The sequence below is a fragment of the Thunnus thynnus genome, chromosome 11 (genome assembly GCF_963924715.1).
Source record: "Thunnus thynnus chromosome 11, fThuThy2.1, whole genome shotgun sequence".
In the NCBI taxonomy this organism is placed as follows: Eukaryota; Metazoa; Chordata; class Actinopteri; order Scombriformes; family Scombridae; genus Thunnus; species Thunnus thynnus.
Window position 1 is genome coordinate 6642956 of NC_089527.1, and position 16187 is coordinate 6659142.

At 39.3% G+C, this 16187-nt stretch overlaps 1 protein-coding gene across 2 annotated transcripts in view; it reads left to right on the forward strand.

Annotated features, from left to right (window-relative positions):
• The window catches only part of hecw2a (HECT, C2 and WW domain containing E3 ubiquitin protein ligase 2a), a 55099-nt gene that overhangs the window by 18336 nt on the left and 20576 nt on the right, over nt 1-16187 (forward strand). For both annotated transcript variants that reach the window (XM_067602941.1, XM_067602942.1), the window contains 14 exons: nt 1559-1666; nt 1985-2079; nt 3516-3582; nt 4560-4729; nt 4872-5011; nt 5181-5281; nt 5371-6230; nt 8699-9002; nt 9207-9299; nt 10239-10389; nt 10780-10886; nt 12254-12378; nt 13649-13834; nt 15048-15182. In XM_067602941.1, coding sequence (XP_067459042.1) covers nt 1559-1666; nt 1985-2079; nt 3516-3582; nt 4560-4729; nt 4872-5011; nt 5181-5281; nt 5371-6230; nt 8699-9002; nt 9207-9299; nt 10239-10389; nt 10780-10886; nt 12254-12378; nt 13649-13834; nt 15048-15182 — 2642 coding nt within the window. The remainder of the gene's footprint in view (nt 1-1558; nt 1667-1984; nt 2080-3515; nt 3583-4559; nt 4730-4871; nt 5012-5180; nt 5282-5370; nt 6231-8698; nt 9003-9206; nt 9300-10238; nt 10390-10779; nt 10887-12253; nt 12379-13648; nt 13835-15047; nt 15183-16187) is intronic.

A 16187-nucleotide genomic window follows, 5' to 3' on the forward strand; every position in this document is an offset into this window, starting at 1 on the left:
AAAATTATCAAAATGGTTGTAGATTAATTTTCTGCTGATCGATCTATAATTGCAGCTCTGTAATATTCACCAACTCTCACCAACCTTTTTTCAACTGTTTATCTGTAGTATCACTGTATATACAGCCATGTCTGAACTAGCTGTGGCCCTTTGAGTCTCCCCTGAACATGCCTCACAGCATATTGTTGTTGTGCTGGATTTTTGGTAATTTACATTACTATAAATGTCAGTGTGATTTTGAAATAGGTTTTTATACTTCTGCAGCAGAACCAGGAAGTTTCACTTTGGCTCTTTGAACTACCATTTTATTTAATCGAATATGAATGAAATATGATGAAAACCCGACCGGCTGAACATTAAAGCGCTCAGACAGCTCGTACAGACATGCAGTTGTACTAATAAATATGATTAATCTTTTTTTTAATCTCTATCATGTTTTTCCATAATAAGATTTTTTAACTGCAGAATCAATGTCGTTGTTCCACTGTCATCAATGAGTACAGTACATAATGCATTATGCAGCAAAGCAAACAATTTGAATTGTTTCTTTACACCAGATATTTACTGGTACAATACAGTGACGTTGAGGGAAAATTGTCATCTGTGATCTGTGCATCATGATGTATTATGTTAGAAAGGGATAATTTAATTTAGAAAACAATGGGTGCCTTTGACTTCTTGGAGGTCGGGCAAACCTGCAGTACAACAGACTTGATTCTGACTTCTACAACCCTCATGGGCATTTATGGTAATTGGGAAAAAGTAAACTTACACCTTAGGAAGAGCTTCAAAAGGACACCATGTAGTTATTTATAGCAGAATGTAGTTTTTTTAACTTGTTTACCAAATGATCATGACCTCCAGGTCTTCACCTGTCTTGATTAGTGGATTAAATTGTCCAGACATTGGTATTGGAGAAAGAGATAGTGTAAACAGCTGGTGCCGGGTGGGGCGCCGGGTCACTTCATATTGATCAAAAGGCCGCCAGGACTTCATTACCTTCTCCAGGGTCTTATACCCCAGAGGGGCTACCGCTTTCCTCGACTAAGCAGACATTCAATGATAAGCAACTTGCCCTCCTCTCATCCACACACATATACAGTACACACACCTCCCTCCACTCTTTCCACCAGTCAGCTGAGTTTGGTGCTTCATTAATCTGTGTGCGAAAGTGCTAGGTACAGCGGAATTCCCCTCCCTGTTTTTAACTCAGAGGAAGTTTTGTGTTTGTCCTTCTGGTTAGAGGTTGCAGGGAAGCTATTTTGGGAATGGTTTTCACTGATTAAAGGCAAACTTGTGTTTTGGAAAACAGAGTCCGCAGACTAAACAAACTGAAAGGCTGAACAAATGCAGCTTAGTTGCATTTTTGCATGGCGAGAGAAGAATCCAGAGCTTGAACACTCTCATGTGTTGTTTGCTTAAAATGCTGCTATTTGATTTGACGTTCTTTGGTTTGAAATCAAGGGGACTGTCAACCCACCAATAGCATGATTTGTCTCTGTCTTATCCCAGAATCAATACACACACACACACACCTAACAGTTGTACGCTCCTCCAGATGAAACCAGTCCATCCAACGTGTGGGATTGTAAGAACCGAGGGGTGAATGGCACCCAGAAGGGTCAGATCGTTTGGAGGCTGGAGCCCGGGCCCTACTTTATGGAGCGTAAGTTACACCAGGAAGTCAAAAACAGACAAAAACATCCATTCTTTAAGAAAAAAAAATGTTGTCATATTCTATCACTTAATAAAAATACTCTTCAATTATCAAAAGTGTAATGTTTCCCTTGCAAAAAAGTTAAAATGTATTACAATATCATGTTTCATAAAGCTTCTATAAACAATGATCTCATCAATGCAGTATGTTTACCTTAGAATTCAGAATTTGTCTTATTATATATATATATGAGACCTTTAAAAGTGATTGTATAGCAGTTTTGTAGCTAATGATAGGCAGATAACGTTTGCACTGCTTCCTCTGCAGCTGAGACCAAGATCTGTTTCAAGTACTACCACGGCGTGAGTGGAGCCTTGAGAGCCACGACGCCCTGCATCACCGTGAAGAATCCAGCAGTCCTGGTCTGTGTGTGTGTGTGAAACAGAGAGAATCAGTTTGAGATTCATTATAGTTTTAGCATTTAGCATTATGGTTGAAACTTGTCAGAGGTGCAGATCACACACAATTAAAATGAATTGACATTCATCTTGTAGAAAGTAAGTGATGTTGCTTGAAATTCAAACCTAGAAGACAACATGAAGTTGACTGATTCTTGCATTAAAGTCTGTTTTTTGCCTTCTACAGCTTAGATATCTTCTCTGTAAATCACTTACCCTTTGTTCTCCTTTGAGAAAAAAAATCAGAAACCAAAAAGGGAGAAATGTATGTTTTATGGTCTTTGATTTCATGATTGCACCTTCTACTTTTGCATTTATTTGTTTAAATATCTTTCTGTCATCCACTTACATAGCTGGAGACCTTATTTCAATACAGCAATCAAATTTGCATAAAGCGATAATGTGTTGTTCTATCAGAGGCAGAGCAGACGGTCACACTGAGCCTGATAGCATCCGGCTACACAACACAAGAGCTACAGACTCTGAACAACAACCCACATTAGCTTTCCTGCTAAAGTCTCCTTCTTATCTAACTTACAAACATGAACACACGTCTTGCCCTGCACCTTAACTTGTTGAATAAGCTACCAAATGAACATTCACCAGGGAAAAGCACACCGCTAACGTCAGCTCGCAGGGTAGGTAGCTAGTTAGCAGCTCACCTGCAGTACATTAAACAACATGTAAACATACATGCAAATGTCACATCAGACCTGTTAGATGCTGGTTTGGTCGTTGCTCTTCAGAATCCCTGTTAGCATTTGTTTACTTTGTCTCCTTTCTTTCAATCAAGCAATTCTTCGATATGCTCCTCCAGCTAGCTGAGACAAAAAGGAGCATTTCTGATATTTCCTTTTTTCTTCATTCTAATCAATTCTTCAATCATCAAAACTATTACTAATACATTTGTACGTCTTTGAGTGCAAACAGAGATAATTAAATGTGATTTCAGTTGGACTTTAACAGTTTGTTGTTCAGCAGCGGACTCAAGAAAAAAGTTTCTGCGAGTTAATTTTAACACCAAAATGAATATAAAACCAATGTAAAATGTAGCAGTCATATAAGTTATACACAATTTGTGCATAATTTAGCTTTGCAGTTGTTCAGCCAGGCATGAAAGTATAGTCACATGTCCATAAATCATACCTAGATGGTTCATATTGTATAAACAATTTGGTACATATTCTCTTTGCTCCACCAACACTGAGCAATGCATCCTTGCAGCTACACCACTGCCTGCTTTCAGCAAATGTAATTCTCCACCTTCCTAGTTGTCTCTCGTATTAGCATTTAGATTTATGTGAATTTAGTTGGACTAATATAGGTTAGTGTTAGATCCCTTGGAATACAAATGTGTCTGTGTGTTGTTTCTGAGTCTGATGTTGCCTCTTCTCTCTTAGGTTGAGGGGTTGGCAGAGCAGGTGGGTGTTGAGCACCCTCGGAAACTGATCAGCTTTACTTTGACAGGTGAGTTGAGAGATTTACGTGTTTTACATGTTTTTTATGTTAGAGGACATTTTGAATATGCATTGTTAATGCATTGTTATATAATGCATTTTTTAAGTAGCACACTGCAGTTCAGACTCTCTTCTTGTAATCATCTTCAATAATAATTTGGAGCAAGTAAAACACAAACCAGACATTTGATTTTTGGCTGAGTGATGCAATCATGTTTGTCTCACAGTCCTTTCGGGAAAAGCCAGAGTAAACTTTAACAGCTGTTTTTCAGGAAGCACAGTGATCTTGGAATTTAAAGAGGCGTTTCCTGTCAGAGAAATCCAGGGAATGTTTTCTATTTAAGTGGGGTGATATCAGAGGGGTTTTTTTTCAAATAGGTTTACAGAAAAGTGCCAGACTGCACTTTTACAGTTTGTTTGCAGCAGTCTTTTGCGACAGTATATTTGACTGCAAACTCAACTATAATGTAAAGAAAACCATTCGCCACTTTGTAACTTCTCTGAGTTGAAAACAACAAAACAAACCATCAGAAACAGATACTACAATAGTTTAAACGCTATGTTTTAACACAATGTTGAGTAGTGTTCACAGGCAACTAATCAAATAATGAAACATAAATAAATCAAATATATGATTTGATTGGCTCACACTCACAGTCTTTCTACTTGAGAAACAGAAGAACAGTTCATTTTAACAGGAAATAGAGTTTTAGTCTTTCTCTTGTCCAGGGTGGATACAGTATATGTGGTCCTCTTGTCACAAACAGGATGTCTTTAATATCTTAAATCTCATCTCAAGACCTACTTTTCCTCAAAGTAGGTCTTATTCGTAGCTCTCTTTGTTCTTACTATTCAGAGAAAAAAAATACTTGTCTCTTCCTAAAATATTTATTCATATTCTTTTTATTGTTGTTCTATTTGTAACTGTGACTTTGTAGCCCTGGTTTTGAAAAGTGCTGTAAAGTTTTACTTGATGTTTTGTTGCAGATCTGCGTGCAACTGGCCTGAAGAAGGGCATGTTTTTCAATCCGGACCCATACCTGAAGATGTCCATTCACCCAGGGAAGAGGAGCGTTTTCCCCATCTTCAGCCATCATGGACAGGAACGACGATCGGCCATCATTGCTAACACCACCAACCCCGTCTGGCATGGAGAGGTGACATTTAGGCGTTTACACACACACACACACACACACTCACTCAATTGTCATTATCAGTCAGAAGACATACAGTATCCAAACACGTTCACTTGGATGCTTTCTCTTCACTGACTGTATTTTTTTTTTTACCTCTCTGCAGAAATACACATTTGTAGCACTAATGACAGACATCCTGTACATCGAGGTGAAGGACAAGTTTGCGAAAAGCAGGCCGATCATCAAACGTTTCCTTGGTCAGCTCACTATCCCTGTGCAGCGGCTTATTGAGAAAATACCTGGGTATGTGACAAACATACACACACAAACAGAACATACTCAGTCAGCTCCAGCTTCAGCTCAGTCTGAAGGACTTTTTTTTATGACTAACTTCATTACTTCATTACATAGAGGGTCATAGAATGTATCATGGTGATGATGTGTCCGTTTTCCTCTTTGTTTGGCTGTCCAGAGTCCAGCCTGTGAGTTTCCCTTTGTGTCGGCGCTTGCCCACCGAACACGTAAGCGGCCAGTTGCAGTTCAAAGTGGAGCTCACCTCGACTGGGCCTGATGGTAAATCTGCCTCTAAATTGTATTTTCCACCACTACAGAATTTATTTTCTTTCATTTGTTTTCCTCAACATGCAACCTTCTCTGCCCAGGTGCCTCTCCTGATTCTATCATCGGCATTTCGTCCTTGAATGGAGCTCCGGGGACTCCATCTGATGACGAGGACCTGCCCCATCACCTTCCAGGGGTGGTCTCTTCAGGCCCCTCCCCCACCGGCTCCCAGGGCTCCCAAAGCATGTGGGAAGGTGGGGCCACGGCCTACCCAGAGAAGGACCTGCCTGTTGTTGGAGCTGAGGGTCAATACATGGCGGCTACGAGCATGTCAGGCCATCAAATGCTCCAGAGGTCACTCATTGAGGGCCTGGATGCTATCGAGGCCCCCAAAGGTCCCGGTGAAAGACCGCTAGGTGCCGCTTCACCTAAACTACGCTCCAGCTTCCCCACACACACGAGGCTCAGCGCCATGTTGCACATCGATTCAGACGAGGATGAGGAGAGATCCGGGGCCAATGACATCATTCCGGTGCCGCTGTCGCCGCTGTTGATGAATGGAGACCCTCCGGATGTCAGTGGCCCCGATGAGGATGACCCGTTTCCTGAGCTCCAGCAGGAGCCCGAGCAGCTGGAGCCGTCAGTGCTGGAGGAGGAGCCCGAGGGTGCAAGAGCTCTGACAGAAGACGTGCCCCCTGGGGCCGACGAAGTCCTGGATGCGGAGGCAGGCCTGGACTTGGAGGATATTTTGGAGCCAGACGTCTTCTCTGAAGTAGAGGACACTCCCTTCATCGAGGCTGTGTCCCATAATGCTTTGCCAGAGGGTGGAGAGGTGCATGAGGAAGGAAGGGGGCCTGGTGAGGACCCTTTGTCAGAGATTGACACCTGCTCCATGGCAACAGCCCCTCAGACGGTTGTCTCATCATCAGAGAGCTGTCCAATCACACTGACTACTGCTGTGGTGAGTTCACTGTCCTTTTATACTGTCGGTGCAACCCAAGATTCAGCCTTTTGTTCATATTTGTCTCTCCAAAACTACCAATGTTCTTATAAGGGCTGCAGCTAATGATTAATTTGATTAGTAATTAATTTTTAGGATTAAATGTATTGTATAATTTGTAAAATGTCTGAAAATCCTTAAAGAGTAACTTAACAACAAGCTGAAAAGCCTTGTTTCACTGGTTTTAAGTTTAAAGCCTCTTTGACAGCTGACCACACCCAGCATCACTGATTGGTGTGGTCAGAAATTGTGCTTTGTTGCACCTGTAACCACACCCACCACTGATGTCACAGGGTCCTGGAGTACACCTATACATCACTGCAGCACGGTGAGAATTAAACCACTGCAGATCAGCAAAAACAAGATTTTCATGGGTGTGAAGTTGCTCTTTAAGGTGACGTCTTGAAATTGTTTAGTTCAAAAACCCAAAGATATTCAATTTATAATGATAAAAAAACCCTCAAAACATTTGAGAAACTGGAAACAACAGATGTTTGATAAATGACTCAAATGATTAATTATCAAAATATGTTTGATTTTATGTGGATTAATCGATTAATAGTTTCAGCACTAGTCCATATTGTCTAGTTGTCTGTTGTTGTCCATTTCACACACAGATTTCTTTCCAAGCAAATTAAATCAGCGGATGTCTACAAGGAGGCCTCAAATTTCCTTTTGAAGAATATATTGTACATGTTTTATTTATTAATAACATAAACATGTCTGTTTTTATTAGCAAATTTAGATATTTGTCCTGTCAAGTTTTCTTGTAAACAAACAAAAGTTATGATTACATTCAGAGTTTCTCACCAAAATACATTATGTGAATCCTTGAGGTCCCTCCACAGAAAACATTTGCAAAGCCATTTTTTTATATTATAACACGCAAATATGTTTACATTCATGTTTGCTTACTATCAGTCTTCTTCCTCACTGCTTTATTGGTGCATTGCTTTGTTTGTTGACTCATTACCACCAACAGGCAGGATGTGAATCATCAGCTTGCACTTGTGTATATGTGTCCTTATACCTTTACTGTAGATACTACTGTGAATTCTTGCAAACTGATGATGATGATACTGCTGATGACAATAATAGTGCAATAATAGTTTCTGCTGTGCAGTGTGCAAATTGTAAATTTGTGTAACTGTGCAACTTACTGCTGTTTGGCTTTCATTTGTGTCTTCAATTTGGTTTTAATCTTCACTTCAGTTCAATGAAAATTTTACTGCTGCACCCTTTTTGGTAGCTATTTTCTTCTTTAGAAATATTTCCATGCTATATATTCGTATATACAGGTGATTGGGGGAAATACAACTTGTATAAAATCTGCCTGTAAATAGCACAGAACTGTAGGAGTGAAACTGATGATTATTTTCATTGTTGATTAATTGATTAGTTGTTTGGTCAATAAAATGTCAGAAAATACTGAAAAAGATATTAAATTTAATATAATAATATAATATAGTAACTGAAGAAACAGAGAAAAACAGAAGTTTGGATCTTTACTTTTAAAAAATGAGTCAAAACAATCAATTGATTATCAAAATAGTTGATTAATTTTCTGCCGATCGATTAATTGAGTAATCAACTAATCATTGCAGCTCTACAGAACAGTAAAAACATCAAGGCAGCTGTGAGTTGATCAGTTGTAACACCACCACGAGTTATTATGTCAATCTCTAAACGCGCAGCCTAATAAACATCACAGTCTGTTCAGCTGGTCGTAGATATGTCTACACTGTGGTGATGAGTTCTAATAATATTTTGCTTTTGTCACTTTTCATCCTACCGTTACTTTATCTTCTTTATCTTTGGCTGAATGTGCAGCCACAATTCACTCTGCTGTGGCTGAGTGTCATTAGTGTCTCCACAGTGCACACATTGTACTGAGCAGCAGTCTCCGCTGGGCCCTAGCCCCATGCTGTTTACACGTGTCTTGTGATTCTGGAGACTTATGGACTTTCATTAAAGGACGCTGCACCACAATACTACTGCAATCCATCATTCCACCTCCAATATACGATGCTAAATACATTTTCTCAAGATATCTGTCTGCTTTTTATGGGATTTTTCAACGAATATTTGATTGATTCCTTTCCTGTCGTACCTACACACCAATGCATATTTGCATGAAGTCATGTGTTTGTTTCCTTGGTGATGAAGCTAATGCCGCCTCATGTCATGAGCCACAACTGGGATTGACTCACTTCTTGTAATTCACAGTTTATTAGAAGCAGTTCATGTGAAATGCTCTGCATGTCTGTGAGTGATTTACCCAGTGAGCTCAACTTGAACTTCGGCTTCTCCAACAGCACTTGACAACATAAAACACCGTCAGGCTCAATTAATGTCTTGTGATGATTATAATTGCATCCATTGTTTTCACTCTTTCATTTTTTTTTATTTTTGGGGGGGATGTTTTATAGGAAGCAGAGGAGGGTGCAGAGACAGCCATTGATCCAGGGGGAGACATAACGTCTGGTACCCCACCGATTAATCAAGCTGTAGCTGATGAAGGTGGTGGGCAAGTCGTCACCGTCACCGAGGCTGAAGTAGAAGCTCCCTCAGCGGGCGAGCAAGAGGAGGTGGAGGAGATCAGCGTGAGGAGGCTGAGCCTGCAGGCTGCCGGGGGCGTGGCTGTAGAACAGGAAGGGGAGGAGACAAAGCCACCTGAGGAGGCGGTATCTGCGGATTCAGAGCAAGCTACCACGGAAACAGATGGAGAGGAAGGTACTCAGCTTTAAGCACCTTTATGTTCACTTTTTTTTTCGTTCCCAAGAAATGCATCTTTAGAAATAAACGATTTGGGTTTAAGTTGGATTGTACAGCTTAAAACCCAAGTGAACAACACTGCCGTTTAAACAATATTTTCATAATGATCACGATAAATTAAATCAAAATTCCCTTTTTCTTGCATGTGTTTTCTGTGCGAAGGTACCCACGTCAACGGCCATCCTGTGCGTTCGCTTCCTTCTGTGCGTCACGACATCCACCGTTACCAACGTGTGGACGAGCCACTGCCTCCCAGTGAGTGTGTGTGTCTGCATGAAACATACCATGAGTGTCTTGTAGCTGTGTACATCACTGTCTGTATAGCAGTATGTGTTTGTGTTTCTGTGTTTGTCTTTATATGTGCATTTTTGTCTACAGCATGTCCATGTCCTACTAATGTATCGAAAGAACAAGTCCATTGTGTAGGTTAGGCACTCAAACCTGCAGGGAGGTGTGCTTTACTACGCATGATGAACAAGTATAAAGAAAACTTGTAAAGAAGGTTTTCATGGAATAAAGGAATAAAGTCTTTTCTGCGTAATCGTCACCTCACTCTGTAGTGTCTTCTTATTAAAATATGTGTACTTTTATCTGAAGCTTTGCATTTCTTCTTAACAAGCTGACTCTAGAGATGGCAATGTTGATTGATCAGTTGTTCAATCCACTGACCTCAAATTTCCCAACAACTATTAGATGGATTGACATGTAATTTGGTTCAGACATTAGTCTTCCCCTCAGTTTTAATTATAATAACTTTAGTGGTGGTTCAACCTTTCATCTAGCAAAATTCCAGTTTGTCCAATAGTTTGGTTCAAGACCAAATACTTGAAAAGGTAATCACACTCAGCCTCAGCTGTACTTAGTGTTTAGTGCTAACTAGCAAATGTTAGCTGCAGCTAGCATGTCTGTTGACTCTTAGTTTGGTTAATGTTAATTTTACACTGATTGCACTTTTATAAAATTAGTGAAAAAAAATACAGTATATCATATATACCATATATATATATATATATCATATATATATCATATATATATATATATATATGTCTTGTCAGAGTGAGGTTGTATGCGCTTTAAGATGTAGTTGCTGATGTTATCATCCGTCATTAACTGTGAGCTAGCATCTATTTTTACAGTTTTGTTCCTCTGAGGCATTAAACACCTACTGTGTGTCAATTATTAACTGCGTCTCAGACTGGGAGGCTCGGATCGACAGCCACGGCAGGATCTTCTTCGTGGACCACGTGAACAGGACCACCACATGGCAGCGTCCCACCGGACCTCCTGCCCCGCAGGGCCTGACTCGCTCCAACTCCATTCAGCAGATGGAGCAACTCAACCGCAGGTGGGCTTTCTAAAGATAAATGTCCTGTCAATAACCATGTAATAGTGAATACTGCTACGTATAGGTAAATATTTAATATCTCACTAAACCGAGGGTTACCTTTATCAGTAGACTAGAGGAGCAAAACAGAACTAGCGTGCTTATAAAAGTGTTTTCTCAAAGAGCCATTTTGTCTGTTATGTATTCTGCTTTAATGGGACATGGCCTGCAGGTTTCTCATTGTTTCTCTGAACTAATGCACCTTTGAATAAATAAAGGTGCACAAAGACTTTCAGAAGGGACACGCAAGCAGCTTGTGTATTAATCTCTCTTCACTCAGGATGCTTCACTTTTAGTTTGTCTGCATTCTTCGCTGAAATGGTGTAAAACTGAACCTTCACTTGATCACAGATACCAGAGCATCAGGAGGACCATAACCAACAGTGATCGGGCAGAGGAAAGCACGGTTGACCTGCTTCCTGAACCAGAAGGCGAACTGATGCCTCACTCCATTTCTGGTCAGTTTCAATAGACCTTTATTCTTTATTCTTTATCTGGATCCCCAGCAGCTTCCACAACATGAGCAAACAAATAAAACAAACAGTGATTTAAAATCACAAGAAAACAAGATGAAGCTAAACACGCCAAATATAGAGGTCAGAAAATAAGTTACATAAATCTGAATTCTGAAAAAGCAGACAATACAAACTGACAAGAAACACAAAATTGTCACGATAGAAACAAAAAGAGAATAAAAATAATCAGAAATGTTCCAAAACGACAACAACTCAAAGTAACATCTTTGTAGGATTCTTCAGATTTTGATTAGTGAAAATCTACTTTTGATGTCTTATGTCTCTATTAATGTAATTAATTTATTTATTTCTAAGGAGACATTAATTAACATTTCTGTAAATGTGCCATTATTAGCCAGATGGCTAATTTTCAACTGTGGTCCTTTGATGAGATGCTCTGAAACCAATGAAGTGATGGAAACAGTGGTGGAAGTTTTCAGATGCTTTACTTAAGTAAAAGTACAGAAGTATTATCAGCAAAGTATCAAATACACAAAGGTCTCAGCAGAGCAGTATTCTGTGGAGATGTTTTCTCTAAAGGAAGGGTTCACAATTTCTCAAGTCTGTCTTAAAACAACATTCAGGAGCCCAAATGAACATTGACACATGTTTTTCTTGCTGTAATCATTCCTCCTGTTCATACTGACCATTAGAGGATCCTTCATAATACACTTACAATGTAAATGATGGAGGACAAAAACCACAGTCCTCCTTCTGTGCAAAAATGTATTTAAAAGTTTATCTGAAGCTAATATGAAGCTTCAGCATCCAAATGAGTCAAATCTAGTAGATATCTTTCAACGTTACAGTCTTTTTAGTGCCAAAGTTCCTCTTCTTGTTACTATACTTCCACCGCAGCTCAACAGGGAAACACTGTCCGAGGAAACACAAAGAGAGAATTTGATGCTAAAAAGACTGTAAATGTGTCAGATATCCACTTGATATGACTAACTCAGACTGATGAAGCCTCATATAAGCTTCACATCAACTTTTAAATGACTGTGTGGACACACTGTGGACTTTAGCCTCCATCATTTACATTGAAAACACTTTGAAGGATCTTTTAATATCCAGTATGAACAGGAGGAATGATTACAGCGAGGAAAACCTCTTTCACTGATCATACGGACACCTGACTGTTGTTTTAAAACACACTTGAAAAATTGTGAACCTGTCCTTTAAGCTCACTTATAGAAAATACTAGATACAGTATGTGATTTTGTTTGTGCCACAGTCTTGGCATATTGTACCAAAATAAATATTTCTCTGCTTTCTCAGTGTCTGACTCGTGTGTGTCGATTCTGTTGCAGAATACAGACGAGAAAGTGCAGTCAGTCACTCCAGTGGTCGTTCGCGGCTCTCTCTGCTGCTGCAGTCACCCAGCGCCAAGTTCCTGTGCAGCCCCGACTTCTTCACCGTGCTGCATTCTAACCCCGTCAGTCGAGTGTGCTTCACCCCCTCTGTCACCTTTGACCCTGAGCTCCATTAACATACAGTATATCTATCCGTCTACGTATAAACAGACGTAGCTCTAAACTCAAGAACCACTTCTATTTAATAATATTTTGGAGTACTCATCACAATAATCGGACTCAGATATAGTTATAGCTGTGTGAACGAACCCGCTGAACCTTTTGTCAGTTCATCAACGCTGCTTCAGTACAGTTCGGTACAAAAGTGTCGTCTCAGGGCGTTTATGACTCAGTGCTGTTGGAGCAGGGTGCTGAAATGGTTCATCAGTTAAGTGATGATTAATGATGACAATCATTATTAAGTCGTGAGTAATTTAAGTGTTATTACATGATAATAAAGTAATGTATCTAGTAAAAATACCAAACATTTTTAAACTTACAAATGTTTGGCATCTCAAAGACGTTCTTACATATTTCTGTTTCATATAAATTGAATATTATAAGCACAAAGGTTCAGTTCACCCAAATTACCAATAAAATAACCCAAAACAAACATATTCTCTTACTTATCTTTAGTATTATTTGGCCCTGCGGATAGTTTCTGTTTATGTGATGGATGGATTTTAATGTCTGAACACATAAAAACACAATGACTAGAGGTGAGAAGATGTTGTTTCTGGTTTGTTTATTTTGTAGTTTTGATGAACTTATCCTTTGCTTCATTGCTGCATTTCTCTATTTTTCTGAATTACTACATTATTTTAAAGTAAGAATTGAGAAATTATTAAATAATAGTCCTCACCATGAAGTTTTTGAGAATAAATAGAATAGCTGCACTCAAATAAAATGTCTCATATTATGCAGATATATTTTTTTCTAAATGTGTGAATATAAAATGATAGATTGAAAAGAAAAGACTTACAAAGTTTAATTACTTAAGAAAATGTACATTTTAACCGCTTGTCTAAGAGACAAAATCGACTGTATGCAACACTGATTCTGTACTAATCATGACAAAGATGCCGTTTCGTTTCGCTTCATTCATTCAGTTTGAATCGCTGAACCAATTAAACATCTAAAGGTCTCAAACCAGGCTATTAATAACCTCATTCACACACATATTACCAGCATGAAATTTAAATTACTTTTAATTCTGGAGATTTCTATTGTTGAAAAAATGTCAAACCATCCACACACATCCACTTCCATTTTTATTGAATGAACTAATGCTGAATGCTGTTTCTCTAGTCTGCCTATTGTCTCTTTCTGATGACATCACCTCTCTCTGTCCAGAGTGCCTACCGCATGTTTACGAGCAACACCTGCCTGAAGCACATGATCAGTAAGGTGCGTCGGGATGCTCATTACTTTGAGCGCTACCAGCACAACCGCGACCTCGTCACCTTCCTCAACATGTTCTCCAACAAGCAGCTGGAGCTTCCTCGGGGCTGGGAGATGAAGCACGACCATACTGGGAAGGTGTGTCTGTGTGTGTGTGTGTGTGTGTGTGTGTGAGACCCCTGACATGTGACTCTTGTCATTACATTAATCCTGAAGGTCGTGTGTGTGTCCAGTGATTGTTTCCTCTGCTCAGTGGCCCACAACAGCAAATCTTAGATTAAAACAAAGACTGAAGTGTGTGTTAGAGGTACTTGTACTCTTATTAGTACCATTCATGCTACTTGATACTTCCACTCCACTACACTTCAGATGGAAATAGGGAAATATTGTACTTTTACTGCACTACATTTATGTACCATCTTGAGTTACTTGTTCCTTTTGTGGTTAAAAAGGTTACATAAAAAATGATAACCCAATAAAATATAACACATGTTTAAAGATTAAACTAATAGATTACAACTTTTTTAGCTTATGATCCCTGAGAAAAACATCTCACATGGTTTCATTTAAATCAAAGACTAGAGAAAAGTCCAAAAATAATATTAATTTATGTATCAGGGGCCCTGTTTCACCTAAATTCACAACATGCAAGCTGCGACTTGCAACATGAGATCATTTCCCCTCGTGTTAATTCGGGACCCGTGCACAAGCATGTGAGAGGAAATACACAGGACATTCTTCAATTTGCCAGTGATAGTCATTTGTGACACAGGGCACTGGAACCAATTTCCTGGCAAATTGCTTCTGTGAAACATGACTCAGAACTTTGTTTTTTCTTTGTTAATCATCTCACATCCCCTCAGATTTATCTCGTGACCGTCTTGAAGGGTCCCGACCCCTAGGTTGGGAACCACCGGACTAAACTAGCTAACTGTATATAAAGTAGTTGAAACTAGCTCCACCTCCAGCAGCTACAACAGTAACATGCTGCTCTAACACTGATGCTTCACTATTAATAATGTAATTTATCATAATATATAGTATATTTTTCTATAAAATTAGTTCTTTGAATACTTTTAGTAAATTTAGCTGATAATACTGCTTTATTTTGACTTAAGTAGGATTTTAAATGCAACACTTTCACTTGTAATGTAGTATTTTTACATTGTCGTATTGGTGCTTTTACCTAAGTAAAGGATATGAGTACTTTTTCCAGCACTGGTGTTTGTTTCAGGGTGATGTTATCTTTATAATCCTTCCTGTCAGTGTACTGTATGTGATGATATGTTTCCTGTGTACACATAGTGGAGATCATGTGACCGACCGTGAGTGTTTCTTTCTCAATCCTCAGCCTTTCTTTGTGGATCACAACTGTCGCTCCACGACCTTCATTGACCCGCGGCTGCCCCTCCAGAGTTCTCGCTCCACCGGGCTGCTGGCCCACCGCCAGCACCTGAGCCGCCAGCGTAGCCACAGCGCCGGGGAGGTGAGAGACTAGCCGCCACTGCAGCACTCATCACTGGGAGTCAGCTTAAGACTTACAGAGAAACTGCAATGTTTATAGAGGCTAGTTTGAAGGATAAAAAGGCCTTTTTTTTTCTTACTGCTAAAACCCCCACAGAGAATGACATCAGTGCTTCTTAAAATGCGAGTCAGGAGTGCAGCAGTAGAAAATTAATTATTTAATTTTGTCAGTACTTAGAGTCTGCAGTTCTTCTTTTTCCAGTATTTGCTGCTGATTTAGGCCCTTAGTACAGTGAAACATCACCTAATTTCAAGGCTTTAACAACAAATCCAGTTTCCTTAATCCTTCTTTATTCCCTGCTTCATCTTCATATACATATTGCATGTCATATAATTGATCTTTTTTTATGTTGATATAATTGGGAAGATAGACAGATGGACATTTGCTCCCATCTTGTTTCCACTCATCTCATCCAAAGCTCTATGTAGGATTGATTTAATGTCATTAAATTACCACCGATACCTTCGTGTTAATTACCATAAACATCAGAAGCCGTAGTGAACATGATAGATCGCTACTGTTGCCCCTTTCATCCACACAACGCGCACCGGTATCGAGTTCAATTATCTGGTTAAGGTCATGGATTTTGGATAGGTGTCCTATTAGTAAAAAAAAAAAAAATGGAGGCATTGCATACTAATGCAGCAGGGAATGTTTTAAAAAATATCTTCCTTGCTTATTTATTCAAATGCTTTCAGGAATATCTGATTTCTGAGACTGCTGAAATATATGTATATATTTTTACACTTTTTAAAACATCCAGATTTACACATACAGTATTTATCTTCTAGGTTTGGTGCTTTTTTGCAGCCATCTTAAATCTTGAATACTGAGCTGACTAATTCAATGTGAGGGATTCCCAGTTTCAATGGCAGCCTGTCCGATAGTAAATCTATGATAAAGTATATGGTGTGTTTTTGGAAAATGTATGACAGAATCATACAGATTTATAAAAACTAGTGTTTT